The sequence below is a fragment of the Pseudorca crassidens genome, chromosome 15, assembly GCF_039906515.1.
Source record: "Pseudorca crassidens isolate mPseCra1 chromosome 15, mPseCra1.hap1, whole genome shotgun sequence".
Classification (NCBI taxonomy): Eukaryota; Metazoa; Chordata; class Mammalia; order Artiodactyla; family Delphinidae; genus Pseudorca; species Pseudorca crassidens.
The window spans coordinates 84768030-84795781 of record NC_090310.1 but is presented as its reverse complement, the minus strand read 5'-3'; the positions used below and the strand labels follow the sequence as shown (position 1 = coordinate 84795781).

Sequence of the window (27752 nt, the reverse complement as noted above, 5' to 3'; positions counted from 1 at the left end):
TTTTAATCTGTCATTAGGAGCAGCCAGCAAACTTTTTCTGTAAAGGGCCAGTGCGTAGATCTCAGGCTTTGTGACCGCGTAAGGTCTCCATCTCCTGTTCCTCACAACCCGTAGCAATTGTAAAAACCATTCTCTAAAACAGTTCATGTGCTGGATTCGTCCTGTGAGCCAGTTTGCTGCTCCCTCTACAGTTAAATTTAAGATGCGTTTCTTAGAGACATCATCTAATTGGGTCTTCTTTTCCCCCCAGTCCAATGTGGTAATATCTGTTTTTCATTGCCGTATTTAGAACATTCAGATTTAATGCAACTATTGCTATAGTTGAATTTAGGTCTACCATTTTATTATTTTTCTATCTTCCTCATTTTTCCCTCTGTTCCCCTTTCTGCGTTCTTTTGAATTATTTGAATTTTTTTTTTTTTTAGTATTCTATTTATTTTGTCCATTGAATTTTTGACTCTATGTTACTTTTTAGTTGTTGCTTTAGGGATAATATATATCTCTCCAACTTTTCACCATCTATTTAGTGTTAATACTTTACTGTATGTATGTGTGTACTGTATGTAAAATATAGAAACCTTATAATCATATAGTTATCTTTACCATCTCTATGCTATACCCTCACCTGCTGTTACAATTGTCAATTATCTTACATCTACATACATTGAATCTCCCCAACAACGTTACCCTGTTTGCTTTTTAAAGTCATACGGATTTTAAAGTGCTCAAGAGACGTGAAGCGGAGTCCATTATATTTGCCCAGATAGTTATCTTTTCTGTTGTGCTTCCTCCATTCCTGATGTTCCAAGTTTAATTCTGGTATCATTTCCCTTTTGTCTGGAGAACATTCTTTCGTATTTCTTTTCAAGCAGGTCTGCTGGTGATGAATACTTTCCATTTTTTTCTTTTTCTGACTAGTCCTCTATTTTGCCTTCATTCTTAAAAAATATTTTTGCTGGATTTAGCATTCTGAGTTGACAGTCCTTTTGTTGTGAATTTCCAAGCATGCCGTCTTGTTTCCCTGTCTTTTGATCACCACTGTTTCTGATGAACCGTTTCCAGGCATTGCTCACCTCCATGTAATGCATCATTTTTCTCTTTCTGCTTTCAATCTTTTCCTTTATCTTTGGTTTTCAGTCACTTGATTCTGATGTGCCTGGGTGTGGTTTTGTTTGAGTTTATCCTGTTTGGAGTTCTTGAAGCCTCTTGAACCTGTAAAATTTATGTCTTTTGACATATTTGGGAAGGTTTAGCCATTCTTCTTTCAAAAAAAGTTTTTTTTTGTTTGCATTCTGGTGGAAACGGTGAATGTTTGGGCCATTCAAAACAAATAAATTCTGGAGATCTGCTGTAAAACACAGGGTCTATGATTAACAATACTGTATTGTATACTTTGAAAAATACTTTAAACTGTATACTTTGAAAAATTGCTTAGAGGGTAGATCTTATGTTAAGGGCCCTTAACCACAAAAGGAGAAGAAAAATGAAGGGGCGGGAGGAAACTTTCAGAGGTGATGGATAGGGTTAATGCATCAGTAGTGATTTGATAGTGATGATGGTGTCCCGGGTTCCAAACACAATTACTTATCATTTGTAATGTAAATCTTTTATTATAATTTATAACTATAAATCTGTAATTTACTGCATTAGCTATCTGTAAGTTTTCTGTCAGTCATATCTCCATAAAGTAGTTAAAACATTTTTTTTCTGCCCTCATCTCTCCCTCTTTTAGGAATTTCAATGACTTGTTAGATCTTACAATATTGACTAACAAATCCTGAGGCCCTCATTTTAAAACATCCTTTCAGTTCTTCAGATTAGATCATTTCCATTGATCTGTCTTCAAGTGTACTGACTCTTTCCTCTGTCATCTTCATTCTGCTATTAGCCTATTCAGTGAAATGTTTATATCTTATACTTTGCTTCTCAGTTCTAAAATTTTTCTTTCTTTTTAAGTAAACTTTTCCTTTAATAAAAGTTTACATTTGCAGGAGGTTGTAAAGATAATAGTCTTTCCAAATACCCCTCACCCTGTTTTCCCTAATGTTAATGTCTTTCATTGCCATGAATTATGGTATGTTTGTCACAACTAAGATAACATCGTGGATACATTATTATTAGCTAAACTCCAGACTGTATTCGGATTTCACCGGTTTTTACACGTATGTCTTTTCTTTTTTTTTTGGTTCCAAAATTCAATCCAGGAATACCACATCACATTTAGTGATTCTTTGTTATAGTTTATCTCTCTTTGCCAAAACTTGTTTTTTCCATTCATTTCAAGACCGTACGGCTTTCCCTCATGGAGGATAATTAGAACAGCTGCTTCTAAGTCCTCGTCTGATAATTCCAACATCTGGGTCATCTCAGGGCTGTCATCTTTTGATTGCCTTTTCCCTAGAGATTTGGTCAGAGTTTTCCTCGTTCTTGGTGTGCTGAGTAATGCTGGATTTTTATCCTGGACATCTTGTTTGTTTGTGTTATGTGAGAAGACTGGATCCTGTTAAAAACGCCCTGGAGAATGTGGGTTTCCTTCTCCTTTTTCCATTTCCTCCTCCCCCTTCCCTCCCCCATCCTCCTGGTTCTGTTTTAGCAGCTGGGTTCACACTGCAAGCTCCGTCTACCTTCTGTGGGCACTGGCTCCTGTCCATTCAGCTGCCAGGCTCCGGTGGTGCTGGTTTCAAATGCCCACATGCGTCCCACTCAGAGGTCAGCATGGACTTGAGTGGTGGTGTCTCAGGTCTCAGCTCTGCTGACCTCCCCAAGCCCCTGGCCCTGGGACTGAGGCCTGTGCAGCTCTGTTCCCACAGGCACCCCATCCCCCCAGCCATGGGCTCAGCAGGACTCAGCTGGAGGCTCAGGGAACCCTCTGCCCAGCTCTGGATTTCCCTCCCTCTGGGCAGCTGTCTGCTTTCCAGGTCTCCACCCTGCAACTCCAGCTGCCTGGGTCCTTCCCAAATCCTCAGCTCTGTCCCCCCTGTCGCTCAGGAGCTCCCTGGGCTCTGATTGGGTTCCTCTGGGCTGTGATGTAGCCAAGAGGCCTCTGGGCCATCAGCTGGGGCAACGGCAGGCAGCTCATCGCGTTTGCTTCCTTTCTCTCTGGGATGACCCTCTCGTGCTGCATGTTTTCTAGTGTCTGAAAAGCATCGCATTCTATACGTTTGTCTGGTTTTCTCACTTGATTAAGGCAGGAGGTAACTCCAGTTCCTCCCCTCCAACCTGGCTGGATGGAGGTCAGACCCAGCCCTCGGGAGGTGTTAAACACTGGCATTTTGCTTCTTTCCCGGCAGAACAGCCCCTCCCCCAACCCCGCAACTGCATCACCGTGGCTGTCGCCTGCGGGGCAGCCCAGAGCTCTTCTCTAACACACCCGCCCGTAAGACTGTGGCTTTCTGGTGGAATTCCTGCCACCCCAAGGCTCCAACAACTTTCTACTGTTGTCACTCTCCAGTTTCTTCAAATTGTTGTCTTTCCTATTTGTTAAGAGTTTAGACTTGCCCGCCATGGGTCTTTCATGACCGCTGACACCGTTTTGACCCTCTCAAGGTGGATGTTAGACCGTGTTCTTTTTAACTGGTGGAGGGACTTAAGTGCAGCTGATTAGGACACTGGGGCCAGGTCATGTGACCAGGAAATGGCAGGGGCAGTGCAGGCAGGGCCACAAAACCTGTCCCACTTGTGCCCTGCGGGGGGACAGGAACGTGGCGTCCACGACTGCAGAGGTGGCGATCAGCTTTCAGGGCCAGACACCTGGGAACTGTAGCCCCTAGGATGCTGGCTCTCACCGGCCCTCCTTAAACCTGGCCTCCACAGCAACTCGGTTGATCCCAGCCAACACTGGGTGTCGACGTGGGTTCCCTTCTGCGCATGGGAGGCGGGGGGCAGGCTTCTGGTGACCTGCAGCCAGAGGGCGCTCTTGAAGGTGTCAATTCAACCTGCCTCTCACCTGCACAAAACATCTCCACGGCTCCCCTTGCTCTTCGAATAAAAACTCCGCTCCCGCCCGTGGCCCGCGAGGCTGTGCCTGCCCATCACACTCCCCCCTACCCTCTTCCCCACACCCCTCTCTCCCTTCCAGCCTCGCTGGCCTCCTTCCCGCCCCTCCAGCTTGTCACGGCCTTTCCCACCACAGGGCCTTCGCACACGTGGTTCCCTCTGCCTGAAATGATTTCTTCCATCTTCTGCATCATTTAATACTCACTCATCCTTGCAATCTCAGCTCAGATAGCACTTCCCCAACTAGCCCTCTCCCCAGGGCCCCCTCTTAGAGCCAGGCCGTCCCCTCTGCTGTAACTGTCGTCTGTGGGCTGTTTATTTATAGCCCATTTCCTTGCCAGAGCTGGGGAGGAAATGGGGCTGCCTTGTCTTCCATCCACAGGAGGAAACGGCGCCTTCCTCGGGGGGGCCCCAGCAGGCTGGTGGGACTGTGCTTTGCCAGGCCCTTGCAACCCTGGCTGACGACTCGCCTACACACACAAAAGAGCCCTTGACAGGAGACAGAGGCATGGAGGGCCCTCGCCCTGCACGCGGCACCTTCTCCAGGTTCCCAGCACAGCTGGCAGGAGGGAGTGCAGGGCGTTTGCCTTCCGTGCTGTCTTCTGGGCTCGGGCGCAGACGATGGCAGCTCCCACGTGTAATGGGGTCCCTCTGCCGTGACGACTCTCCTCGTGCAAGGTGGCCGGGCACCTCCTGTTGTCATAACACCAGGAAACCCTGATTTCGGAGACCTGCTGTACCTCCACTTGGAGCACCCCTTCCCTCCCCACCTTCAGACGGGGAAACTGAGGCTCGGGGGCCAGTGAGGGGCCGGGACAGGCTGGCCGTGTCCACCGTCCTCCTGTGCTGAGCACCCGCCTTGGGCAACTTCACAGTAGCCTCTAGGTGCTGGGAGCACAAGGACCACAAGCCTGATGCCTGCTGGCCTCTTAGGCCTTAAATGATGCTCAGGTGCGCTGGGGCAAGTGGGAGACGTGTGTGCCGGCCCAGGTGCAATTCCAGGGCTGAGTGAGGCCCGCGTGGAGGAAGGGCGTGCAGAGGGCAGAGGGCAGAGGGGGATGCTGCCTGGTGAAGACTCCCCCAGTGGCAGGATCCTTTGTCACCCTTTCCTCCGGCTTCGGGGACTGAGGGGCCCCAGGTGAACACAAGGGTCATTCAGCCCATCTTAGCAGGGAGCCCTGGCAGCCAGGTGGGAGGGAAGCTGCCCCATGCCCCTGGCTGGTTTGTTTTTCAGCATCGTGTCTCCTTTCCCTCCACCCTCAGGAATGTGTCTCTGGTCAGGACCGTGGAAGCATCCGGCAAACACACGGGGTGTTACACAGACGCGGAGACACGGGGCAGCTGGTCCAAAGGCTCAGCCTCGCCAGGAGCGAGCCCGTGTAAGTGTCCCCTCTGCGCGCCGGGCACGGGCGGGGGCGGCAGTGTGCGGGCCTTTCCTTGTTTAGGCAGCACTTCCCCAGGCGCATGGGGTCCCTAGGACACAGGTAACCGGCTAACGCTCCAGCTCTCAAGCCACAGAACAGGCAGGGCTGGGGTTTGAACCCAGTTCTGCCGGCCTGGAGCCCCTCAGCAGCACACTCAGCATCCAGCCTCTCAGATCACAGGAGGCCAGAGGGTCCAAGGCCAGTTGACAGATGGGGAAACTGAGGCCCAGAGCCCGGGGCCGCACGCAGAGCTCCGGGGGCATTTGGCCGGTGACGGGCCCTGTGAACTGGCCGCTTCTGTCTGGCCAGCCTCGGCCTTGCGCATCTGTGGACTCACCTCATTCTTCCATGGACGGGTGCCTACCGCGCCCTGCACTATGGGGAGGGCTGCCAAAGGTCAGAGGGCTCTGGACGGAAGGCGGAAATCATGCAGCAAGAGCCCGGCCCCCTGGGCTTGAATCTCCCGCCTGCCTGACGCGCGCGCGCACGCACACACACTGGCTTCCGTGCCCCGGGGTGGGAATAAGATAATGTGCCCTGAACGAGGCAAATTGCTTACAAGATACTATTTTATTAGTTGCTAATGACATCTCCATGGTTGGTACAAGAAAGTGAGTGTCTGAGGTGGGCCTGAGGGCCGCTTCCGGCCTGCGAGCCGCCTACAGCTCAGGCCCCCTGGGTGCCGGGGGCAGCCCACCTCCAGCTTCCCACAGGCCAGCTCTGGCTCCCCAGCTAGAAGCTGGCCCCCCAGGGCTGCAGGCTGGGAAGGACCCCACGAGAGGAGTGCGTGTCTCACGGGTGCATACAGGTGGCGCTTAATACAGATTGCTGGCCGAGGAAGCCGCCTTCAGGCCATCCCCACGCTGGACCAAGCACGCTCGCGGACGCCACAGAAACTCAGCCGACCCATTAGAAGAAAGGGACAGTCAGGCATCTCAAGGGAGGCCACGGTCACGGAGTTGGGGAGACTTTCTCAGCTGACTCGCGGAGGGGGCGGGGGGTCTGAGCCCCGCAGAGTTTCTCACGCAGCCAATAGGAACTCACGGCTTCAGACGGAGGCCCCTGGTGTTTGAACTATGCTAACTGCAGGTGACTGTGAAGTGGCCTGTGCATTCTCGTCTCTTTTGTTTTCCTGACTGAAGACTCCTCCCTGGACTCATCCCCAAAGCTCGCAGGACCACAGAGAGGCCCCCCGGCTGGAAGTTGATAAGGGCCCGTCCCGCCCTCACATCCCTGCCCGGCCTCAGATGGCGCTGCTGGGGCAGACGGGGTCGGGCGCAGGGCTGAGCCAGCCGCTCGCGGGCTGACGCTGTCTGTCGCGTGCGTGCTGCCTGGTACTTTTCCGAGGCTTTTAAACGCATTAGCTTGCGGGAGGCTCATTTGAGGTGAGGCCCCGAAGCCAACTGGAGAACAGCTAATTTACTGAATCCTGAATGCAGAGGAAGCAGAAGGCGGCGTGTGTTTTTGCTGAATCTCAAACCAAAGCAACCTCTTGTTAAGGAACAAACAAATAAACAACTGCTGAACATCAATTTGCCAGGGAACAGTGTGAACAGAGGTTCTGGGCAGAGTGTCCTGCAGCAGATGCCAACCCAACCAACGTGGACCGGGGGAGGGGGCTGGCGGGGTCGCGGATGTGCTCCTGGGGGCCCCGAGAGCTCTTAGGGGGTGCATCAGTGTGCACCAGGGGACAAGGCTGAGCCTTCCAGGGAGACCACAACCACCGGCCCATCGGGAGGCACTGCCAGGGGCCGGCTGGGGAAGGGGCCTCCAGGTGGGGGGCCCCTGAACAAGGCAGGAAAAAGGGGTGCATTTCGGGTGCAGGGCCAGGCTGCACTGCGTATGGGGAGAGCCGGAGAGCGTTAGAGGTTTCGTTTCCCTGAACGTCCATCTCGGGCCCATCCGAGGCAAGTTCCTTGACCCGGTCACCTTGGGTGACACTGGGTCTTCCCGAGCCTGCAGACGTCCCCAGGGCCTGATGCTGTGTCTCCTGCACACCCCACTCCCACGGGTCCTGGGACGTGGACCGCCTGGTCGTCTTCTGCAACGCCACAGTCCGGCTGCAGCAGCTGAGGCCGGCGGAGGCCCTCACGGCCAGCCCGGCGGCCGAGTGTCCAGGAGTGGCGGCCAGGCTGTGACCAGAGCCGGGGCTGCGGCCAGGACATGGAGCTGGTCATCTTTCACGACAAAGTCAGCCCCCGGAGACTGGACTTCCTGGCGGGATACAGGTAAGGCTCCCCCGGCTCTAAAAACCTGCCTCGTGCCCTGGGCTCTTCAGAACCTTCCGGTCCCTCCTCACCCCTGCACCCCAGAACTGCCCCGGGGGGGGGCACAAGTCCCTGTTCCCTTGGCCTCAGAAACATACCAAGATGGTGGTTTACTGTCTGTCACACAAGCCACTAGCAGAAAGGGACATTCCCACCGTCCTGTCCCTCATTCCTGTGTGCAGGGTAATAACGTGTGTCGCTCCACGGGTGCCCGTCACCCCGCCCTCCAACCCCAGGCGGGGGCTGGAACCCCAGACCCACCCACAGGAGGCCTCGGGGGCCGTGAGCAGCTAGCACTTGCGCCCCTATCCAGCTGGGCTGAGTCGGGGGCTGTGACCCCTCTCCCGGGACAGCGGCGCTGACGGCCGCCCCCCACCCAGCCTCGTCGGGCTCTACGTGTCGGTGGTGATGGTCGCGGCCAAGTTCATCCACGAGCACTTCCCCGGCATCGCCCGGTCCATCATGTACGACCAGCTGCCCGACGTGGTCCGCGTGCTCGGGCTCTGCGCTGCCGTCTTCCCGGTCCGCGAGCTGGGCAAGCTGCAGCTGGAGCAGAAGCTGCTGGCCAGGCTCAGCTTCCTGTACCGCTCGCCCGAGACCACGATCAAGTGGACGCAGCGGCGCCTGCCGGCCCCCAGCCACCCTGTTGCCGGGGCTCCAGAGGGGCCATAGGAAGCAGCCGTCACGTCCTCAGGCCCTTTGGCCTCGAGAAGCAGGGTCTTTGCCTCAGCCCTGGGTCCCCCGATGCCAAGCCCTTGCAGCTGCTCCCCAGCTGAGTCCCCGGGCCTGAGGCCGCCTTTGTGCCCACACAAGGGAGACTCAGTTCCTCCCGGCTCCCTGACCCTGCATCCTGCAGCCTCTGTGGGGGGTGTGGGGGGGGACAGTGCCAGCTGCCTGGAGGAGGAGCTGGGCCACCTCGGTGATCTCTGGCTCCTCCAGGGCTTCTCGGGGGAAGCTGGAGCGAGCTGCCTCCTTCAAGACCATTAAGCACGCTAATGACCCGTGAAGGCTCCTGGCCCCTCCGGCCCCCGCGCCTCCCTGAGCTCACAGCGTGGCCCGCCGAGCACCCTGTGACCACTACTACTGCGACTTAACACGTGGGCCATGGTTTTCCCAGGCGGGGCTGTGCCCACAGCAGGCAGTCATTAAATACATGCTTGGGACCAAACCCAGAAAGAGTCACCTTGATTGTCAGGGCACAGCCTGGGGACGAGTGTCCTGCAGCCACGTTCTCGCCCTCCCGTCCCCAGCAGAGGAGGCGTGGGCAGCCGCCGCCATGCCGGGTGGGGCCCGAGTCCCCGATCTCCTCCGCTGGGCCCAGGTCAGGGGTCTCCCTGAAACCTGGCCAGACTGGGCCCTTCAGCACCTAGGAACATGCCCGGGGGGGACTTTCACTTGAACCCGTACAACACTTGCCTCGTGATGTGCTCGGGGGGTCGGGACAGCCTTCCCTGCAGACTGCAGGTCGTGGGAAAGCCCTAAGAGCCCGAGGAGTCTACGCTCTGAACCCTCAGATCCAAGATGGCCCAGGCTGTGTGCAGGCCTGGACCCGAGGGCCCCAGGGTGCTCATCTGTAAAAACGAGGTTGACAAGCTGCATCTCAAAGCCAGATGCTGGTTTGGGAGAAGGTGGTGGCATCCCGGAGCCTCAGGCCCATGGGCAGGCGTCAGGGTTGCTTTCTAAAACGGGCTGGAGAGAGAGTGAGACGGAGGCAAAAATGTGATGTGGTTCAGCCATATTTACTTCCACCCCCAGTGAATTCTAAGGAGCCAGAGTAGAGCTTCCTCTTGCTCCATAAAATTGGGTCCCCGAAGTAAGTCACCTCCATCCTCTCAAAGGGCAGGGCTGCCTGGAGGCAGCGGCAGCCCTGGCTGGAGCACGGGCCTGGGCTCTCTGTAATGTGGGTGCCACGCACAGGGCCCAGCTGGAGACTGGGCCACGGCACCCACCGTGGACACAAGGGCCGCGCAGCCCAGAGCGTCAGGGCCGCGCACGCGTCCTGGGGCCCGGGGTCGTGCGGAGGCCCCAGCAGGGAGCGCGGTCTGCAGAAGCTGGCGGCAAATCAAACAGAAACAAGCCCACTGCTGCCCGCACAGCCCTCCCCGGGGCCCCCGCCAAACCCTGAGCTGCCTCCTAAGCCTGACAAGAAGGAGCCTTTCCGTCACCACGACAACTAAAAACAGAACAAACCCAAGTTCATCTTAAGGTATAATCTTCCAATTGCTTACAATTAATCAGTGCAAAGTGAGGTAAAGAGCCCAGCGCCGCCGGGCGGGGCAGCCGCGTCACACGAGCCTGCGCTTCTTGGAGTCCCTCTCCACGTCCTCCTCCTGGGCGTCCACCTCACAGCCTAGCGGGGACACCAGGTTCAGCAGAGGGTCCTCAGAGGCCCGGCCGAAGAGCGCCAGCAGGAGAGCCACACCGAAGCCCGTGGCCCGCTCACCCTGTGGGCGAGGGCAGTGGAAACACGTGCGGCCGAGCCACAGCCGCTCGGCAAACCGTGGCCGGGGTGTGGGTGGGGACTCCTGGCTCCCGGACCAGGGCGTCTGCCCCCCAACATGCCCCACGGCCCCCTTCTCTGTCCCGCTACACTCCGGGCCGGTGGGCAACGGGCTGGTGGACACGGCCCTGGGCTCCCTGCCCCCAGCCCGTCTCCCTGGGGTGGGAAAGGGCGAGACCGAGGGCCCTGGGCCTCCTGCCGAGGATGGGTCGGCTGGGACGGACTCCACGCAGCAGCCACGCTGTTCCCAGGGATGAGGAGGCCAGAGGTCAGGGGGACCACAGCTGGCCGTGTGACCCTCACACACAATGTTTCCGATGAGCTCAGCCTGCAGCTTTGGAGCCAGAGAGGGGCTCTGGACGCAAGAGAGGGTGAGGAGGGGCCAGGGAGGGGAGCAGAGCGGCCGGCCGGCCAAGTGAGTCCTAACGGGGGGAGGCGGGGGCACCCCCGGGGCCTGGACTCACGGCGTGCACGGGCGCAGCGATGTCCAGGTGGACCCAGACCCCGGGCCAGTCGAAGCCGATGTGCGAGGCGATGAAAAGGCCGGCGCAGGAGCTGGGGCCGTTGTCCCGGTCCTGGGGGAGGAGGACGGCCGTGACCCTTCGGCACCCAGCGGCGGGGACGCTGAGGAGGGGCTCGCCCAGAGCGCCCTCGGGGCTGCGTCCAGCTGGGCCCTCGCTGGATGCCCCGCACCCGCTCCACCCCACCGTCCTCAGCGACCACGCGGGGAGCGGCAGAGAGTGACCCCGAGGGCCGTGCCCGTGGGCTATGGGGTCTGCCTTCACGCCAGGCGAGGGGGGCGCCAGCGAAAGAGCTGATGGGGGCGACGGAGGCAGAGCCCGGAGTGGGGAGGACACCCCGGCGCCCGCCGAGCGGACACGCCGGCAGCGAGACCAGAGAGCGGCGCGTCCCCACTTGGGATGATTTCTCCCCTCCCCCGACCGGAGCCCGAATCTGGGGCCTCGTGGGGGGTACCCTGCCCTGACCTGCTGCTGCTTCTCGGGGTCGCTCTGACCCCGCTCCGCCCTGTTCCACACCTACCGCCACTGAGTTCTTCATGTCTGCCACGGCCGAGGTGAACTCGCTGAAGTGCAGCTCCGGGCAGTAGACGAGCGGGTGCACCAGGTCCCCGCACTGCCGCCCGGCCTTCATGCAGGCCGCCTCCCACTCGGCGCTGTTGGTGAGCACTGCCGCGTGGTACTTGCCCGTGGCGATGCCCTGGGGACGTGGGGAGAGATGGAGAGAGCCGGCGGGGAGGGTATCCAGGTCGGGGTGGTGGGGAACACCCAGGACAGAAGAGGGGCCAACAGAAAGTGAGGCAGCAAGACAGCGAGAGAGGCCTGAGCGCGGCCACCTGGGGGACGGTCCCTGTCCTGCCCTGACGTTCCCGCTGTGGTCCTCGGGCCCTGCGCGCCTGCACCCCCACGGAGCCCCATGGGCCAGCTCCGGCCCCTTACGAAGATGAAGGGACAGCAGACCCCGCCCCTCTCAGAGTCAAGGTGGCCTCCGGCTCCCGGGGGCCGCTGCTGAGAGCCCCACCTGAGCTCCGGTCAGCGTGGCGATGTCCAGGATGATGTCGGCGCCCAGGTCCTTGCACGCATAGGACACGCCATCCGCCAGCACCAGCCTGCCCTCGGCGTCCGTGTTGTTGATTTCCACAGTCCTAGGGTGCGGCCGAGACCCCACTGAGAGCCCCTCCTTCCTGTCCCCGACAGAAACGCAGCGCCAGGGCCACGAGCAAGGGGGTCCGGAGCGATGCCCGCCCGCCCCGCTCCCGTGCCTCCATTTCCTCATCTGTCAGACGGGAGAACAGGGTTGCCTGGGTAAGTGAGGGGAGGCGGCGTCTCTCGGGGTCACCCTGGGGACAGGCGCCCGTGGGAGGGCTGGGCGGGCGGGCGAGCGGACTCCGCTCTTCTGAACCCTGGGCCACCTGCTCCGCCAGAGGCTGCCTGCTGTGACTTTCGAGTGTCTCCTCCTGCAGCTGAGAAGGAGTAGCCCAAGGGCTGATCTCAGGGAGGAGGTGCAGGGAGGGCCCCCCAGCTGGGGGTCTAGGGGTGCAGGCCTCAGACACCCGAAGGACGGTAAGCCAAAAGGTCGGCAAGGGCCTGTCCCCCTAAGGCAGGGTGGGTCCCAAGCCCCTGCGGGGCGCCCAACACCTCGCGCAGCGACACGGCCACGCTCGCGGCTACCCTGGGACCAAGCGGCTGCTGCCCAGGGGCTCCTGACACAGGGCGTCCTCCCCACTGCGTCTGGCCCTGGCCGGGGTGAGCTGGGCGTGGCCAGGGCTGCCAGCCTGGTCTTGGGAAGGGCCACGAGTTCCAACAACAGAGACAACCTGAGGGGGGCAGGCACCGTGAGGTGGGCGGGCGGGGTCGGCCTTACTTTCCTGAGTACAGCAGGTGGATGTCGTCCGGCCTCGTGGCGCCGGGTCCCACCGAGTTCTCAGCCAGGCAGAACACGGCATGGAGGGTGTCTCTGAAACCCTGTAGGGACAAGGGCGGAGGCTCCAGGTACAGTCTGGGGGTGCCGGCGGTGGGGCAAGGATGGGCCGGAACTCCCCTCTGACCCACCAGGACAGCGACAGACAGACAGACAGGCAGACAGGAGTCCAGGGAGTGGCGAGCACAGCCTCCGGCACTCCCCGCGGTCCTGGCGGCGGGCTCTAGGCCAGGGGTCCGCCACCAAAGTCCGTGCAATGCAGCGTGGAGCCCGGAAGCAGGGCTGCGCTGCCGGGTTTGAGTCCCAGCCCGGCCGCTCCCCAGGGGCCTCGCTCAGCCCTTGTCTCCCGCCCACACAGGGTGGCCAGCGGTCACGGTCGCTCACCACACACCTGCTGATCTGCGGGCTTCTGAGGTTGGCCTTTTGTCTCTGGCGTTTCCTTGTGCCTACCCTCAGGTCGTGTGTGCTGTCCCTGCCCGGTGGAGTCCACGGGGACACAGTGACCCCTGCCCCGTGTCCCACTGCAGAAGCCCTTGCGTGGACTCACCTCCTCGCTCCCATTCTCACCACACTCACCTCTGGTTTTAGCATCTGTGGGTCATTCTCACCTGAGACAATTACTACACTGCTGTTTGCCACATGGTGGTTTTCTATTTCTGTCACTTGTACCGTAAGCAACCGGGATTCTGCTGTGAATAGTGACTGTGCCTGCCCCTGTGACGCGGGGATACTTGTTCTATTCTGCGGGTTACGACCTGTCTCCGTCGTTAAGCGTTTCGAGGCTCGTATTGAGGCCCGCTCCTTTCCTTACAAAACCAGTTACAAGCGGAGCCTCCGGGCTTTGGCCCCTGTGGGGTGGGGACCCCCAGCACCCCACGGCAGCACGCTTGGCGGTGGAGGGTCCAGAGGGGTCCCGAGACCACGCACGGCCGCCAGCTGATGAATCGGCGGTAATTGCCAAGCAGCTCCCTGCACACAGCACGGGTCTACCTGCTGCGGCGCCTCCCGGCCGGCTTGTCCGGAGGCCAGGACAGACCCTCCACGGGCAGTCATCCGGGCCCCTCAGCAAAGACTCCGGGCAGCGTGGCCACGTGAGCTCCCCAGACACTCCCCCACGAGCTGACAACAAGCGGCGGCCGCCCGCGGCTGGGCCTCTCCCCTCGCATCCCCGTCGAGCTCGTCCACCGAGGGGGCGGGCCCGGCTCAGCCCGCAGGGCCCCAGGCGGGCAGGTGAGCTGGGTGCGGCCCCCAGGCCGGGCCTGCGTGTGCCAAGCAGGGCGAGGGGACGAGGGCCAAGACCCCCTCCCCACCCCACCCCTGGCTCCGCAGAGGGGGGGGCCACGCGCTGCTCCTGGGGGGTCGGTGCTGTGGCCGCAGCTCTCCCTCCTAGGGAGGACCCCCGGCACCGTCGGGACGCAGGCCGAGCCCTCCTTCCTCCCGGACTTCCTGCTCCCCTCTCGGGGGTGCCTGGGCAGAAACCATTTGCCAGAATCTTTTCACTGGACGTCCACCCCGGGAGCCACGCTGCTCAGGTGGCCCCTGTCTGTGGGGAAGGAGAGCTTGTATCTGGTGACACGAAGGGCCGGGTTTCTCAGAAGCGCCCGAAGGAGCCACACTGAGAGGTAAGTGGCCCTGGACGGCCGGTGTGCGCCCACCCCCCTTTGCTGGATAAACACCCTGTACAAGGGAGCAGCCACTGCTGCTGGCCCCCCCAACAGGGCTCCTCTGGCTCAGGAATCTGGTTCCAATCGTTGGGCTCCACGAGGCCTGGCGTGCCCTGGGTGGGGAGTGAGGGGCCCTCCGGCTACCCTGGACGTCTGTGCTCAAAGTGGCCACCCAGGCTACTCCAGGGCCGACCCCGGGCCCCCTCCTCCAAACAGCAGCCCGGCCCTCCCCAGACCCCGACCCTGAGCACCGGACCCCGAGTGAGGGCGGGCAGGCCGGGCGGGCAGTCTGCTCCACGGCACCCTTCCCGTTTCGGTCCGGACGGGCGAGGCTCTCAGAACTCAGCGGGGACCCGTGAAGCCAGACGCACAGGCGAAGGTGACACGCTCGGGCTCGGGTGGAGGAGCCCGAGGGGCCCAGAGCTGGGGTGCAGAGGGAAAGGGGCCAGGGGGCTGCAGAGGCTCAGGAAGGACGCGGGGGGGCGCTCTGGGGAGAAGGGCCGCGAGGGGAGGATGGGGCCGCACCCACCTGCTTGACGGCGGCTCTGAAGGCCCCCAGCACGGCCGCGGCGCCCCCGCAGTCCCTCTTCATCCCTGGCATGGTGGTCTGTGGGTGGCACAGGGGGACGAGAGAGAGGTGAGCGGATGCTGACCCCCCAGCGCCAGGGCCCCTGCCGCAGCCCGTACATCAGGGCCCCGGAGGTGCAGGACCTGGTGCCCACAGAACCCAGGAAACGCCACTGGTCGCCTGGGGTCCCCTAGAAGCAACGGGAAGCAAGGGCTAAAGATGCCAGGGTGCCTCCGGCTCGAGCAGAGCTTTGGGAGTTACTGAAGGGAACTCTGCGGGGGGGGGGGGGGGGGGAGGGGGAGACGTCCAGAGCTGCCGGATTCGCCGTGGCCTGGCTCCTGGCTAGGCCATGACCAAGTCCCCCTACCCTGACCGCCCCGTCCGGGTTAATGGGAGCTCTTCCCAAATGTCACCAGTCACTGTGACGTCACCAATCCCACCCCCACCCTGAGGATACCTGCCACCCGCCCCAGCTGGCGTCTCTGGGGTGACGGGTCTAATGGGAGGATCACTGGAGACAAAGGCGCCCTCCGGCCCCAGAGGCAACACGATTTTCTTTAGGCTAGCTGAGAGCAGGTACGCGTTTTTACATTCCATAGGTTCCCAACACTAACCGACAGGTTCGTATTTTAAATTAACAACAGGTCATCGGATGTGAGGATTTGGGATTGAAAGGTGCCAAGAGATTTTTCTCAACCCTTATTGGATTACGTGAGCCTCGAGTTTTAATGGAAAGTATCTTTAGATATAAACGGAGCTGCTTTTCCAATTAAGTTGAGTGAAAATGACTCAGCTAGCACTACTGAAAATAAGCCATCTCTTTTGACCTAATCTGCAAGAAACCACAAGATTGTTTAAATGGAAAAACAGGGCCTCAGACCTAGAATCAAACCCCTTGCAAAATGGCCACACAGAAAATGGCTCGAGATGGTCCCTGAAAGCCCGTGATCCCCCGTCACGGGCAGAACAGATGTCCCACCAAAAACGCAGCTCAATTGACTGTGTCAGCTTCTCGGACCCCACCCGTCGTTCCTGTTTTTATAAGAGAAATGATTTCCATGGTAACGCCTTGGTCACTGGTAGGCTGACACTTGCACCAATGGGGCAGGGGCAGTGATGGCTGGAGCCATGGCCCGGGGCCCCACGGGAACTGGTGGTCACTGGATTCATTTCCAGGCCTTCTGGGAACTAAGGCACTGCTCATTTCACTAGAGTCTTCTTGCTGAAGCAGTAAACGATTAACTTTTCAAAATCTCAGCCGTGCAGTACAGCCGTTCCCAGCACTGTCTGTGATGAGACGGAAGGTGCCGGGAAGGCCCTGCTCTCTCTCCCCGACGCCCGGCAGTCGGTCACGGTGGGTCGGCTGGAGCCCAAGTGGGAGCGGGCACTGAGTCCTTCCTGAGCTCAGCAAGCCTCTCTGTTCTTGCAAACACCGTTGTACTTGGAGGAACCACGGACACGTGCTGGGGGTCTAGACTCAGGTATCTGCAGACATTTTCTCAAAAACTATCAAAGTGAGCCTCTCGCCTCCAGGAGGGCACTGGGCACTGCCTGGTGCCAGTGGTAAACTCGGAGCTGCCAAGCAAAAACCAGAATTTGGGAAACTTGTATCTGCCTCCATGAGGGCTTCCTAACACTCACCTTTCTACATGAGCTAGATGGTGATATTAACGAGTATGGTTTTTAAAAATATTATAGAATGAGATGTGTCAAAATCTGGAGGTTCCGCATAACTCTGTGAACAATATTTTCCAAATGACCCACATCATGGGTGATATTATAATCATACATTCAAAGTTCAAGACAGACCCCGCAGATTTCAACGTAGCAGAACACCAAAGCTCACAGACGTGGTTTCAGATTCCACATCGTAACTAACCTTTCAGAAGCTCCCACCTGTCGAGTTTTGGTGTAATAGCAAAGAAGAATGTCCTGAGTTACCTGAAGAGGGTACTAAAATGCTTCTCCCTTCTCTAACTACAAAAGGACTGAGGCCAGATTTTCTTTTTATATTTCAACCAAAACAGATCACAACAGACTAAATGCAGATCACAGCTGTCTTCTATTAAGGCACACATTAAAGAGCTGCAAAAATGTAAAACATTGCCACTCCTCTCGGTAATTTGTTTTCGTTTTGGAAAATACAGTTCTTTTCATAAAACTGTATTATTTACAATGGTATGCAATGGGGTCATATTGTTATTTTTTAATGAATTAATAAATATCTTTAAAATCTCCCAGTTTTAATTTCTAGTAGGGTAAATACCAGCAGACATCACCCTTATAAGCAAAATCTCTTTGGAATCAATACTTGTTAAGACTGGAAGGGGTCCTGAGTCTAACACACTCGAGACCTGTTAATTCATGCTGATCCTGATTTGCCTTGAAAACCGGGGTTTTTCCTGCAAAACTGGGAGAGGGTACCACGGGCAAAATGACTAATTTCCAGGAAGCCCTGCTTCTCACTCCTGCCCTCCAACAAGCCACCATCCAAATGAGCCTGAAATCCTGCCCCCAGAACTCAGGGCAAGAGCCCTCGTCAAGGGTGTGGGCAGGTAGCCAGCCCCAGGTGCAGCTAGAGGGGCTCATCATCTGCAGAGAATTTAAAATGGTAATAAACCGACTAGAAGTCAGTCTGCCTGTTGTCATCAGTGGAAAAAATATTCCTCCTGCTGTTGGCTGAAGCGAGCCCTAATCACGTGAATAAAAGCTTCAGATCCACCTATGTTCACTCCTACAACACTGACTCCAGCAACACCGTCCTACACGGATGCTCATCGCTGCCGGTGGCGCAGACTCCGCGAGGTGCCCTGGTTCTGAGTCGGGCGGGCTCCGGAGGCGGCCGGCCGGTCAGCGTCCACGGCGCCTGGGATGGCGAGTTCCTGCCCTCGGATGGTGCGCTCGGAGCGAACCCCAGGGAGCAGCGAGCCTCTTCGCTGCCCTCAGTCTCGGGGAACCACTGGAGTCGTGGTGTTTAAAATGTTTTTACTCCACAGACGTCTGAAAGCTGCTGGACTTGATCTCAAAGGACCGGAGACATGGCTGCTATACCAATTTGGGGAGTTTCTTGGGAAATGGGATTCTTAGCAGTCTCTGCTGAGGGACCCTACTGTTGGAGACTTTCCCTGAGTATTTGTGTATCAGCTGCTTCATGGGATAGAAACTCTTCAAAATTAAAATGAATTGTGTTGTTTTGGATCAACCGTGAGTGAACACAGACTGACCAACCTGGCACCTCTGTCTAGTGAACACAAAGATGTGAAGATGACCAATTTTGATAAAGTCACTGACAAGTCCCCAGAAGCTAAGGCCTGGCAGCAGAGCCTGATGCTGGCACGCATCACCACGCGAGAACAGCGTGGAGGCGTCAGTTTCTTCCTATCAAAAATGACATTAATGCTATTTTCTTTTTTTTTTTGGCCGCACCTCACGACATGCGGGACTTCCCTGAATAGGGATCAAACCCACGTCCCCTGAAGTGGAAGGTGGAGTCTTAACCACTGGACCACCAGGTAAGCCCACATTAATGCTGTTTAAAAGTGTTAATGGATGACTGTTTTCTTTATTTGTATTATAACATTCATTTTTAATTTTTTATTGGCATGATAATATGTATGGAATTCAATAAAAGGGAATTCACTATCGGGGAATTCACGACTGGTGTTTGGTTTTTTTAAACATTTATTATTTGTTTCATTTCCCGATTAGTCCTGAAAGTAACTTTGTTGTTTAGAAGAGGAGGGATGTTAAAAAAAAAAGATCCTCCACTCTGGGTACCAAATACAGAAGTGCAAAGAGGAGCAGCACAAGCCCTACCCTAAACAGCAGCTGACCCTGGGGTGTGACGTCAGAGGAGCGACAGGGACAGCAGCTGACCCTGGGGTGTGACGTCAGAGGAGCGACAGGGAGTGGCGGGACCGGCCGCCAGCCGGAGGCAGGAGGCGCACCCACAGGGGCAGCTGCCGCTTAGCTCCAGCAGGGCGCCCCCAGGTGCCAACGCACGACCAGCGCTGCCAGGTCCCCTGAGGTTACAAAAGGTACGAGACCCAGTCCTGTGAGAATTCTTCCTGTTTTTAAATGCTGGTAACGAATTCGGATTTTAAAACACCATCTGGGCCAAGAGGACGCGTCTGAGAGCCACGAGGGCTGCCAGTCGCCAGTGTCTTCCCTGCGCGAGCTTGGCTCGCGCTCGGCCGTCTACAAGCTCCCTCTCCGGGATGGCTGACTCTCCTCTTCCAGTTTCCCCCTAGAGCCCAGCCCGGGCCTGGAGCACCTGCGTGTGGGATGAGCAGGTGAAGACACCTCTCCCCCTGCTCCTGGTGCAGGGCAGGCCCCTGGGCGTGAGAAGGGGCCGCCCTTAAGAGAGACTCTGGGACTTGCAGCCTCCCAGCAACGCTCCCAGGCGCCTGGCTCCTGGGCCCAAACTCCCCTCCCTTTAAACAGGGCGTCTGCTTTCCGAAGGTCTCGTGAGAACCACCACTAAGCATCCTCTTGGGGGACCTCAGACGGTCGTGGAGATGGTGGGCGTCTCCCCAGGCCCCTTCCTTCTTCTCCTCCAGATTTTCTGTTTCCTGCCTCCTGTCTGAAGTGTGGGCGTGAAATCGTCTGCTTCTCGGGGGACTGGGCCCTACTGTCTCCCCCCTGGACGCCCCGACTCCGAGGCCCAGGAACCTTGCTCCTTCCTCCGACGCCTGAGAAGGGGCCCTCCCACCCGGCCCCGCCCGAGCCCCAGCCCCGCACCTCACCTTCCCCTTCATGCTGAGACCCCCGGTGTCGTAGACGATGCCCTTGCCCACCCACGCGATGGTCTGGGTGGCTCCGTCCGGGGTGTGGCTGAGGACGGCTAGGGCTGGGGGGTGGAGGGCGGCCTTGCCCACACCGTAGATCCCTAGGGAAAGCACAGGACACGTCAGTGAGGCGCGGCTGGACCCAGCAGAGGACTCCCGGAAGCCCCCCAGCAACACTGCTCTCCCCCCAAAGTAGCCACTGGCCTGTGGACGTTCCTCCCGGAGAGCTCCCTGCCCCCTCCCACCCCCTCCCGCCCCCTCCCGCCCCCTGGCCAGTGTGGGATCGGGGAAGGCAAATGAGTTCACTGCCCTGGGACTGCAAATGAATTCTGCACGAAGTACTGTGAGGCAAGAAAACCCGCTGAGAAAAAAAATACTGTATCATTCCCAGAAAGACGTGAACAGGATTGCAGAATGAAGTGGTTTCTGGATAATTCTGCAAGGCTGCTCCAGCCCCTGCTTGCCCTCCCTTCCCTGACCTCTCTGTGCACTCAGGAGGTACCTCCCTTCCCGACCTCGCCCCCACCACTGCCTCACTGTTGGTTCCTGGGCCCCATCTTCTCAAGAAAACTGTGGCTTGCTGTGGGCACAGCCCATGCCTCACGGTCCCCCAGTAATCGGACCAGTAACCGTAGCAACCAGGATAAGAGGCAGTAATAGCTGCCTGGCAAACTGCTACTCATCCTGCAAGACCCGCTGCCAACGTCACCTCCTCCGTGAAGCTTTCTGACTACGGCCTCTGCCTCCACTAACGTGTGCCCTCAGATTCTGACTGAACGGCCTCTGCCTCCACTAACGCGTGCCTCAGATTCTGCCTCTGGGCATTCACGGGAGTGTGGATCCCCTCCCCGAAGTGTGGGCAGGACGGCAGGTCTCAGTGCCTCTGGGTGTGGCAGAGATGACAAGACCACTCCCAAGATTAGGTGACAGAAGAAGACCTTGCCTCTATGTTGCTCTTTCTTGGCTCTTGTTCGGAGCCCTTGCTCTGAGAGAAGTAGTTGCCACGTTGTAAGTTGCTCAAGGACAGGCCCACAAGACAAGGAACAGCCAGTGGGGCCCGGAGGCCTGCTGGCGGGGCTGTGAGTGAGCCCTGCTGGGAGCATGCGGCCAGCCCCAGTGGGGCCTTCAGATGACCGCAGCCTCAAGAGAGACGCTGGGCCGGACCCAGCTAAGCCATGCCCGATCCCCCCCCACAGGACTGCAAGACAAGGGACACGTGTTGCTTTCGGCTGCTACCTTCTGGGGTAATTGGCTTTGCAGCCTCAGGTAACAACGACAGTGACCTTCCCAGACAGTGACCTTCCCAGCTCCTGTCCTAGTCGTCACCGCACCTCAGCGCCTGGGAGTTGGGGGAGGACGGGCCTGGCAATGAGGAAAGGCTCTCTGAGGAGGTGGCCAAGACGTGCAGGGTAAGACGGCCCTGTCGTGAGACTCTCGGGGGAAAGCATCCCAGACAGAAAGGGCCGCGAGTGCAGGCCTTGATGTAGACGTGAACTTGTGTATTCGAGGAACAGAAAGGCCCTGCTGGGTGAGCCGGGCAGCCAGGACGGCAGCACGTGGGAGGCTGCAGAGGGAGTGGGTGGGGGAGGCCTTGGCTCCCGAGGCTTCCAGGATCTGAATCAGAATCTGAATCGCTGCCTCCTCTCTCCCCCACAGATGGTCTGCTTCCCAGGGTCTGGCCTCGGGGCTGGACGCGGGCTGGGTTCCTTCAGAGTGAAGCTTGGACGACACACCATGCAGCCTGGTGCCCCCCTGCCACCCAGGTACCCCGGGCCGCTCCTGAGGCCAGGATCTGCGAGGACCAGCCCCCACCCACCTCCAAATCCTCTTGTCTTCAGCTCCTCATCCCGGATAACGGTTGGGACGATCCCCAGTTCTTTTCCAACTTTCTTAATCTCCTGGACGTGTTCATGGAAAAAACAACAACACACAAACACGTGAAGACGGCTTAAATCAGGGCGAGGCCAGGGCCTGGGCCAGGGGTGAGCAGATGCCTTACGGTGGGAGAGGGATGGGCTGTGATGCCGTGGCTTTGACTCTTGGCTCTGAGCATGATTAAACCCAGGAGAAGCGGCTCCCCCTCCAAATCTGCGATTTCCTGCAGCCCATGGCTGGAGTCCTGCCGAGGGGCCTTGGGGAGGAAGCTCTGCCCTCCCTCCACCCTCAGCTGAGGCCTGGGGGCCCCTCGGCTCCGGGTGGATGGCAGGACTCTGCCCGCAGCAGCCCGCGGCTTCCCCAGACGAGGTGCAGAGACTGTGGACCATACCCCTGCAGCCCTGGGTTTCCTGACTCTCCTTGGGGTCTACCGACACCATCCCAGTCCTGGCAGGACCCCAGGGCTACGAACCTCGAGGAAGGTGTCTGTGTTCATCTCATTGCAGGGCGTGTCCACGATGCGGGCTGCCAGCCGCACGCCTTCTGTGGCGCTTGTTAAACACTAGGAGAAACAAAAGGCCGTCACTGGGGCCCCGGGACCAGGTGGAAGGCATCCCTCCTCATCCAAGGGCCAGGGGCCCAGAGGTGTCAGAGGCACACGTCACCCGGGAGAGGTTGCAGGGCTGCCGCCAGGGGAGCGAGGGCAGGTAGAAGGGAAGCAAAAGTTTGCCCGTGACCCTCCAGCCGTCTACATGAAGTCCAACGCAGCTCCAGAATCAGAGGAGCCCTTCAAGCCTGGCTGCCCGGCCTACGAGGGGCCCACCTTGCTTTCTAAACCTCACCTCCTGCTACGTACGCCCCTCATCCAGGTGGCAGGTGGCCCTCCTGCCTGCCTCTGAACACACATTATGTCTGGCCTCTGCCAACCCCCTACCCCCTTCTCAGGAGGAGGTGTTGCCCTCTGTTATGGACTGAATGTCCTGAAGCCCTGACCCTCAATGGGGTGGTATCAGGGGGCTTTAGGAGGTGATCAGGTTTCAACGAGGTCAGGAGGGTGGGGCCCCATGATGGGATGACTGCCCCTAAGAAGAGGACACCGCGGGCTTCCCTGGTGGCGCAGTGGTTAAGAATCTGCCTGCCAATGCAGTGGACATGGGATCAAGCCCTGGTCCGGGAAGATCCCACGTGCCGCGGAGCAACTAAGCCCATGAGCCACAACTACTGAGCCTGCACTCTAGAGCCCGCGAGCCACAACTGCTGAAGCATGCGGGCCTAGAGCCCGTGCTCCGCAACAAGAGAAGCCACCGCAACAAGAAGCCCACGCACCGCAACGAAGAGCGGCCCCTGCTCACCGCAACTAGAGAAAGCCCGCGCGTAGCAACGAAGACCCAACGCGGCCATAAATAAATAAATAAAATAAATAAATTTATAAAAAAAAAAAGAGGACACAGCAAGAAGGTGGTGGTCTGAAAGCTGGGAAGAGAGCCCTCACAGGACCCACCGTGATCCTGGACGTCCTAAACACGTGCTGTTCAAGCCCCCCGTCTGTGGGCTGTTGTCATGGTGGCCTGAGCAGACCAAACGACTCCCCTTCTGTTGCCAAGATCCCAGCTACGCTTTGAGGTACTTCTCTAAGGCCATATCCTCCAGGAGCTTCTCTGGATCCTCCCAATGGAGAAAAGGTCCCTGGGCCCGCTGGGGAGGTGTTTTTCTCACGTGGGCCCCATGTGAGTGTCACAGCCCCCCACCCTTTTTCCTGGTCGTCTGATGTGACACTGCTCTGGCCACAGGGCCAGGAGGAAAGGACACAGACAGACCGGCCTTGCGCACCGACCCAGCGCCCAAAGGGCAGCAGGAGCCTGCCACCGGCCACCACGGGAGGCACTGCAGACAGGGCACGTGCACACGCAGAGGTCATGTTCATCCCCTCTCCCCTCGGCTGTCCACGTAGCAGGAGATGAGGTTTAGAAAGCAAGGTGGGCCCCAAGCGTCAGCCCTGACACTCGGCTTTGCCTCCTGCCCCACCTGGCCCTCCAGCACCCACCTCCAGGGCCTGGCTGCCTTTCCTTGTGCAGGAAGGAGGCAACATCAAGAGAGAGGCGCAGCGTGGGTCTGGCGGGGGTGAGGACGGCACCCCGTTCCTCGCCGCCTCTTCCAGCGCCGCAGGGACCGGGAGGGCAGGCTCCGGGCCCACAACGGCAGCCCAGCCACCTCTCAGGCTGTCCCGAGGCAGTTAAACCCTGGAGCCTCAGAGGCAGAGACTTGACAGCTCAGATGAGAGATGTGCCGTGTAGCCCCCGCTGCCTGTCAGCGGGCTCTCCCCCAGGAGGGTGAGGGTCTCTGTCTGTGGGGCACCTACTGTGCACCAGGCTCCACACTAGACTCTGAATTCAAAGATGCCCAAGGGACGCAAGTCCAGCAGAGAATCACAACACATTGTTCCATTAGATGCCACAGAGGAGGAGGGTAGGAGAGGCCACAGACACGGGGTCTAGGTGGTCCCCGTGGTGAGGAAAAGGCCAGCCGGGGTGTCAGAGACTCCTGTGCTCACGATCCAGGACAGAAGAGGAAGAGGCTGACGGACGGCGGCCGCGGTTCAAGCCCGGCTCCACCCCTGCTGGCGTGGCCCCGGTAGGTCACTTAATATCTCTGAGGCTCAGTCTGCTCAACTCTAAAGTGGGGACAGTTAACAGACCCCATTTCACTGGGCAGCTGTGAGAATTAAGTGTGTGCGCACACGTGTGCGGAGCAGCGCCTGACACCTGACACGCACTCGCAAAGCGCTGGCCCCTGCCTGGTTGTGAGGCAGTGGGAAGCGGAACCGGAGGGGGGAGTGTGGAGGCAGCGAGGCCAGTTAGGAGGCTGCCGCCATGGTCCCAGAGAACAGTGGGGTGCAGGTGGGCAGAGTAGGACGGGTGGGATGTAGGGGCCGGGGAGACCCTTCATCACGTACAAAGCCGGTGCGGGGATTATTATGCACAGAACCAGGACCCTGCCCTCCGGGGGCTGGGGGACTCTGACTCCAGCGCAGGGAACAGAGGCTAAACTCAGATGCGTCATGTCCGGTGCGGATGGCTCTCGGCTGGCAGAGGGTCTGGCAGTGTGGGAGAGGCCGGGCTAGCCAGCATGGCCAGGCCTCCCCGAGGAAGGGATGCGGGTAGAAGCCGGACTGAGACCAGGCAGAACCAGAGCCGGAGGGGCCCTGGAGAGGGACCCTGGGCAGGACTGGGCTTGGTGAGGCCAAGGGACAGCAGGAAGCCAGTCCCTGTGGCTGAGGGCAGGAGGAGAGGGGCTTGGAGGGGCTAGAGGATGCTCAGGCCTCCAGCCCCAGCCCAGAACTCAGAAGGAACTCCCTGGAGCTGGAGGGAAGGAGTGATCATTGGCGTCCAACTGCAGGCTGGAACCCAGGGGCACTGAAACCACCCAGAGAAGAGGGAGTGAGGCCAGAATGCCCCCACGGTTGTGGGGGGTGGCGACCACAAAGGGAATGCGGAGAGGGCGGGGCAGGCGGGAAAGGTACAGGGAGGAGAGAAGGCTCAGGCCAGGGCTGGGCGGGTGCCCTTCAAGGAGGGATGACCAGTGCTCAAGTCAGACAGATGTGGCCCTTGGAAAACAATGTCAGGAAGGGGGTGGGCGAACTCCATGCTGGTGGGCTGAGGGGGGAAAGGGAGTTAAGACAGGCAAAGCAATCGGACCATGGGAGGTGAAGGGAAGAGAAAAGAGGCGCTGTCTCAGGAGGGCAGAGATGAGGCACATGGTCTCCTCCTAGGGGAAAGAATCCCGGTGGAGGGGGAGCAGTTACAGACCTGGGGGCACAGGGCGGATGAGGGGCTGCTCAAGGGGCTGGAGACAGAGCGCCGGGCGAGGGAGGGGAGGGGAAAGGACCACCTGAGTCTGGCGGTTGGAGCGGGGGCTGCAGGTGGGGAGGGTGAGACCGCAGCACCCCTGGGCTGGGAGGGTCACCACGGGAGGGAAAGCTGGCATTCGGCCCACACGAGGACTTCTAGGTTGGAAATCACTTCCAGCCTCGCCGTGCCTCAAAAGGATCAAACGAAGGAGGATCAAATGAAATAACATATGTAAAAGTGCACCATGAGGGTAACGCGATACACACACGGGCAGGAGCATCAGCATCAAAACGTGAAAGCGCCCGGCGCGGGGTGGGTGCCTGATCAACACTGGCTGAACAGAACCGAACCCTGAGAACGAGACCACCTGGGGAGAGGGAGCCCGCTGCCCGGCTTTGGACAGGCCCCGGGGGCCTTCTCGGGAATGCCAGCAGCCCTGTCCTGTCCTCCCAGGGAGTGGGAAAGAGAGCTCTGCCCAAGCTGGGGGGTGGCGGGGAGTGCGGCATGGGGCCCCGGTCTGAACTTCCAGACACCCACTTGCAAAGTGGACACTTCCACTGGCCCGTTGTCTTGTCCCACCAGGAAAAACTCCACTGTGACGGTCTTCTTCTCCGGGCGCCGTGATGCCCCCGAGCGTTGGGTGAAGAGTGGGAAAGCGCGGGCCAGGGCACAGGCCGAGGCGAAGGCATCCGACCGCTCACAGACCATCTGCAGCACAGAGAGTGGAGCTGTGGTGAAGGGGAGCGAAGCGGGGTTGGGGCAGGGGGATGGGACCCAGGGCCCAACCCATGGGAGCCGCCACCAGGAAGTGCTAGGGCCCCACAGCTGGGTCAGAGGCCACTGTGGAAACAATCTGGACGGAGACGCCCCAGCAAAGCCATCATCCCAGGGGCCTTCCCCGGAATCACTGTCCCACGATGTGAGAAGAAAATGTCAGCCACCAGATGGGGTCAACTGCCTCTTGAGACAGGAAGGCAGGACGTGCAGCGCTGCACAGCGGACACAGGCTCAGGAAGCCTGGCTCTGTGTCTCAGATCTGATCTGGGGTAGACCGTTCCGTCTCGGGACCCTCGGTATCCCCGGCAGCGGTAAGGCCGGGGTTGCACGGTGCGGTCGCGGCAGCATCATCCGCACCGGGGATACCGTGGGCCGGAGTGCTCTGCGGTCCGGAGGGCTGAGCCACAGGCCCCGGCCAACAGGCCAGCACGCAGCGACCCGAAGCTCGGGGGCCCGTGCGGGGCCGGCCCCTCAGAAGAACTCACCAGAATGCACCGATGGGTTCCCGGCGGCAGGCAGGTCCGCACGAGCCGGGTGACGAAATGCGCGGCCGAGGGGCTATTGTGCCGGCTCACCCTGGAGGGCAGGGCGGCCACGGTGGCATAGTTCAGGTAGAGGGGACAGCTGTCCGTGGGGCTGGGGTTGAGCGTGCTTAGGGCAGCCTGCCAGAGCTGCATCAGAAGGGGAGACACAAGACAGACACCAGCCTTTACAGGGCCGCCGGCCAGAGCCCTGCGCGCAGACGCCTGCCTCACTTGCTAAAAGGGCCCTTTTGCAGCCTCCCCGCGGCACCCAGGATCCCTAATTAAGAAGTGTCACATCTCACTAGATAAGCGCTGTGTGCGTACGCTGGCACGCGTCCACCCTCGTGGGATTCAACAGTGGGGACTTAAACGGCCAAGCTGGACCGTTTTTCTGCTAAAAACGCTGGAAACCTGCACTGGGGTGGGACGCAGCCAGGTGCCCCTGGAGGGGGGTGGGCGGCACCGCCACAAGGGTTCTGGAAGGTGGTGTCAGGGCCGCGCAGGCTGCCGGGGCCCGGCCCCTCGAGGGCAGTTCCTTCGCGCCTGGTCGAAGGACAGGCCAGCTCTGCCCACAAGCCTGCGGCCCGGGTGGGTGCGGGGCGCGCGCGGCCTCCGGGCGGGGCTGCTGGACGGGAGCCCGCTCCTCTGCTTCCTGGGAGGCGGGCGGCCCCGGGCCTCGCCGGCCGGCCTGCCCTGCTGGGCGCGCCCGGGCCGGCGGGCGGGCGGGCGGGCTGGGGGCGCCGGGCGGTCGAGGCGGGGCCTCCGCGGCCTCCCGGCCGGCCCGGCCCCGCCCGACCTCCGCTCGCCGGCAGGGCGGCGCATGGCGGCCGGCGCGGCCCGCTCACCTCCTCGGTGACCCGGGGCAGCAGCTTCCCGCGGACGTGGCTCCAGGGCACGCGGTGCAGGTGGTGCAGCTGCCCGAGCAGCAGCAGCGGCCGGCTCTGCGGGTCCGCGTCCCCGGCGCTCGCCTGGAACTGCAGCCCCACGCTCGCCATCTTCGCCGGCCTAAGCCCCCCGCCCCGGCCACCGCGCCCGCCGCGCTTGGGCTCCCGCTCCGGCCGGGCCTCGGCGCCGCCCCGGCCC

General features: G+C 59.5%; 2 protein-coding genes across 5 annotated transcripts in view; one reads left to right on the top strand and one right to left on the bottom strand.

The window, feature by feature from the left end:
* The window catches only part of LOC137208079 (piezo-type mechanosensitive ion channel component 2-like), a 23239-nt gene extending 14880 nt beyond the window's left edge, over positions 1-8359 (top strand). Inside the window, 2 exon segments of the mRNA XM_067708529.1 lie at positions 7495-7648; positions 8068-8359. Of these exon segments, the coding sequence (XP_067564630.1) occupies positions 7495-7648; positions 8068-8359 (446 nt within the window).
* Positions 5976-27752, bottom strand: NPEPL1 (aminopeptidase like 1). Of its 4 annotated transcripts, none has more exons than XR_010935466.1 (13): positions 27515-27751; positions 26631-26816; positions 25906-26076; positions 21993-22082; positions 21462-21543; positions 19604-19746; positions 14820-14897; positions 12570-12670; positions 11727-11850; positions 11229-11405; positions 10652-10762; positions 9916-10131; positions 5976-9376 (listed from the first exon to the last, which is right to left on the bottom strand). XR_010935466.1 is itself a non-coding variant. In XM_067708597.1 (13 exons), exons 1-12 carry the CDS (start codon positions 27662-27664, stop codon positions 9918-9920), a joined length of 1533 nt encoding a protein of 510 aa, XP_067564698.1. In that variant the 5' UTR covers positions 27665-27752; the 3' UTR covers positions 5976-9376; positions 9916-9917. The 4 variants fall into 4 exon arrangements, 3 of the variants coding, with proteins under 3 accessions (XP_067564698.1, XP_067564697.1, XP_067564696.1); XM_067708597.1 differs by having other exon boundaries at positions 9916-10037; positions 27515-27752; XM_067708596.1 differs by lacking the exon at positions 5976-9376 and having other exon boundaries at positions 9883-10037; positions 27515-27752.

Coding starts and splice junctions, on each gene's coding strand:
- NPEPL1 (XM_067708595.1), bottom strand. CDS start 27,664: ATGGCGAGCGTGGGGCTGCAGTTCCAGGCGAGCGCCGGGGACGCGGAC. Junction 26,077..26,630: donor GAACCCATCGGTGCATTCTG/GTGAGTTCTTCT, acceptor TCTGTGCTGCAG/ATGGTCTGTGAGCGGTCGGA. Junction 12,671..14,819: donor TCAGAGCCGCCGTCAAGCAG/GTGGGTGCGGCC, acceptor TTGTCCCTACAG/GGTTTCAGAGACACCCTCCA.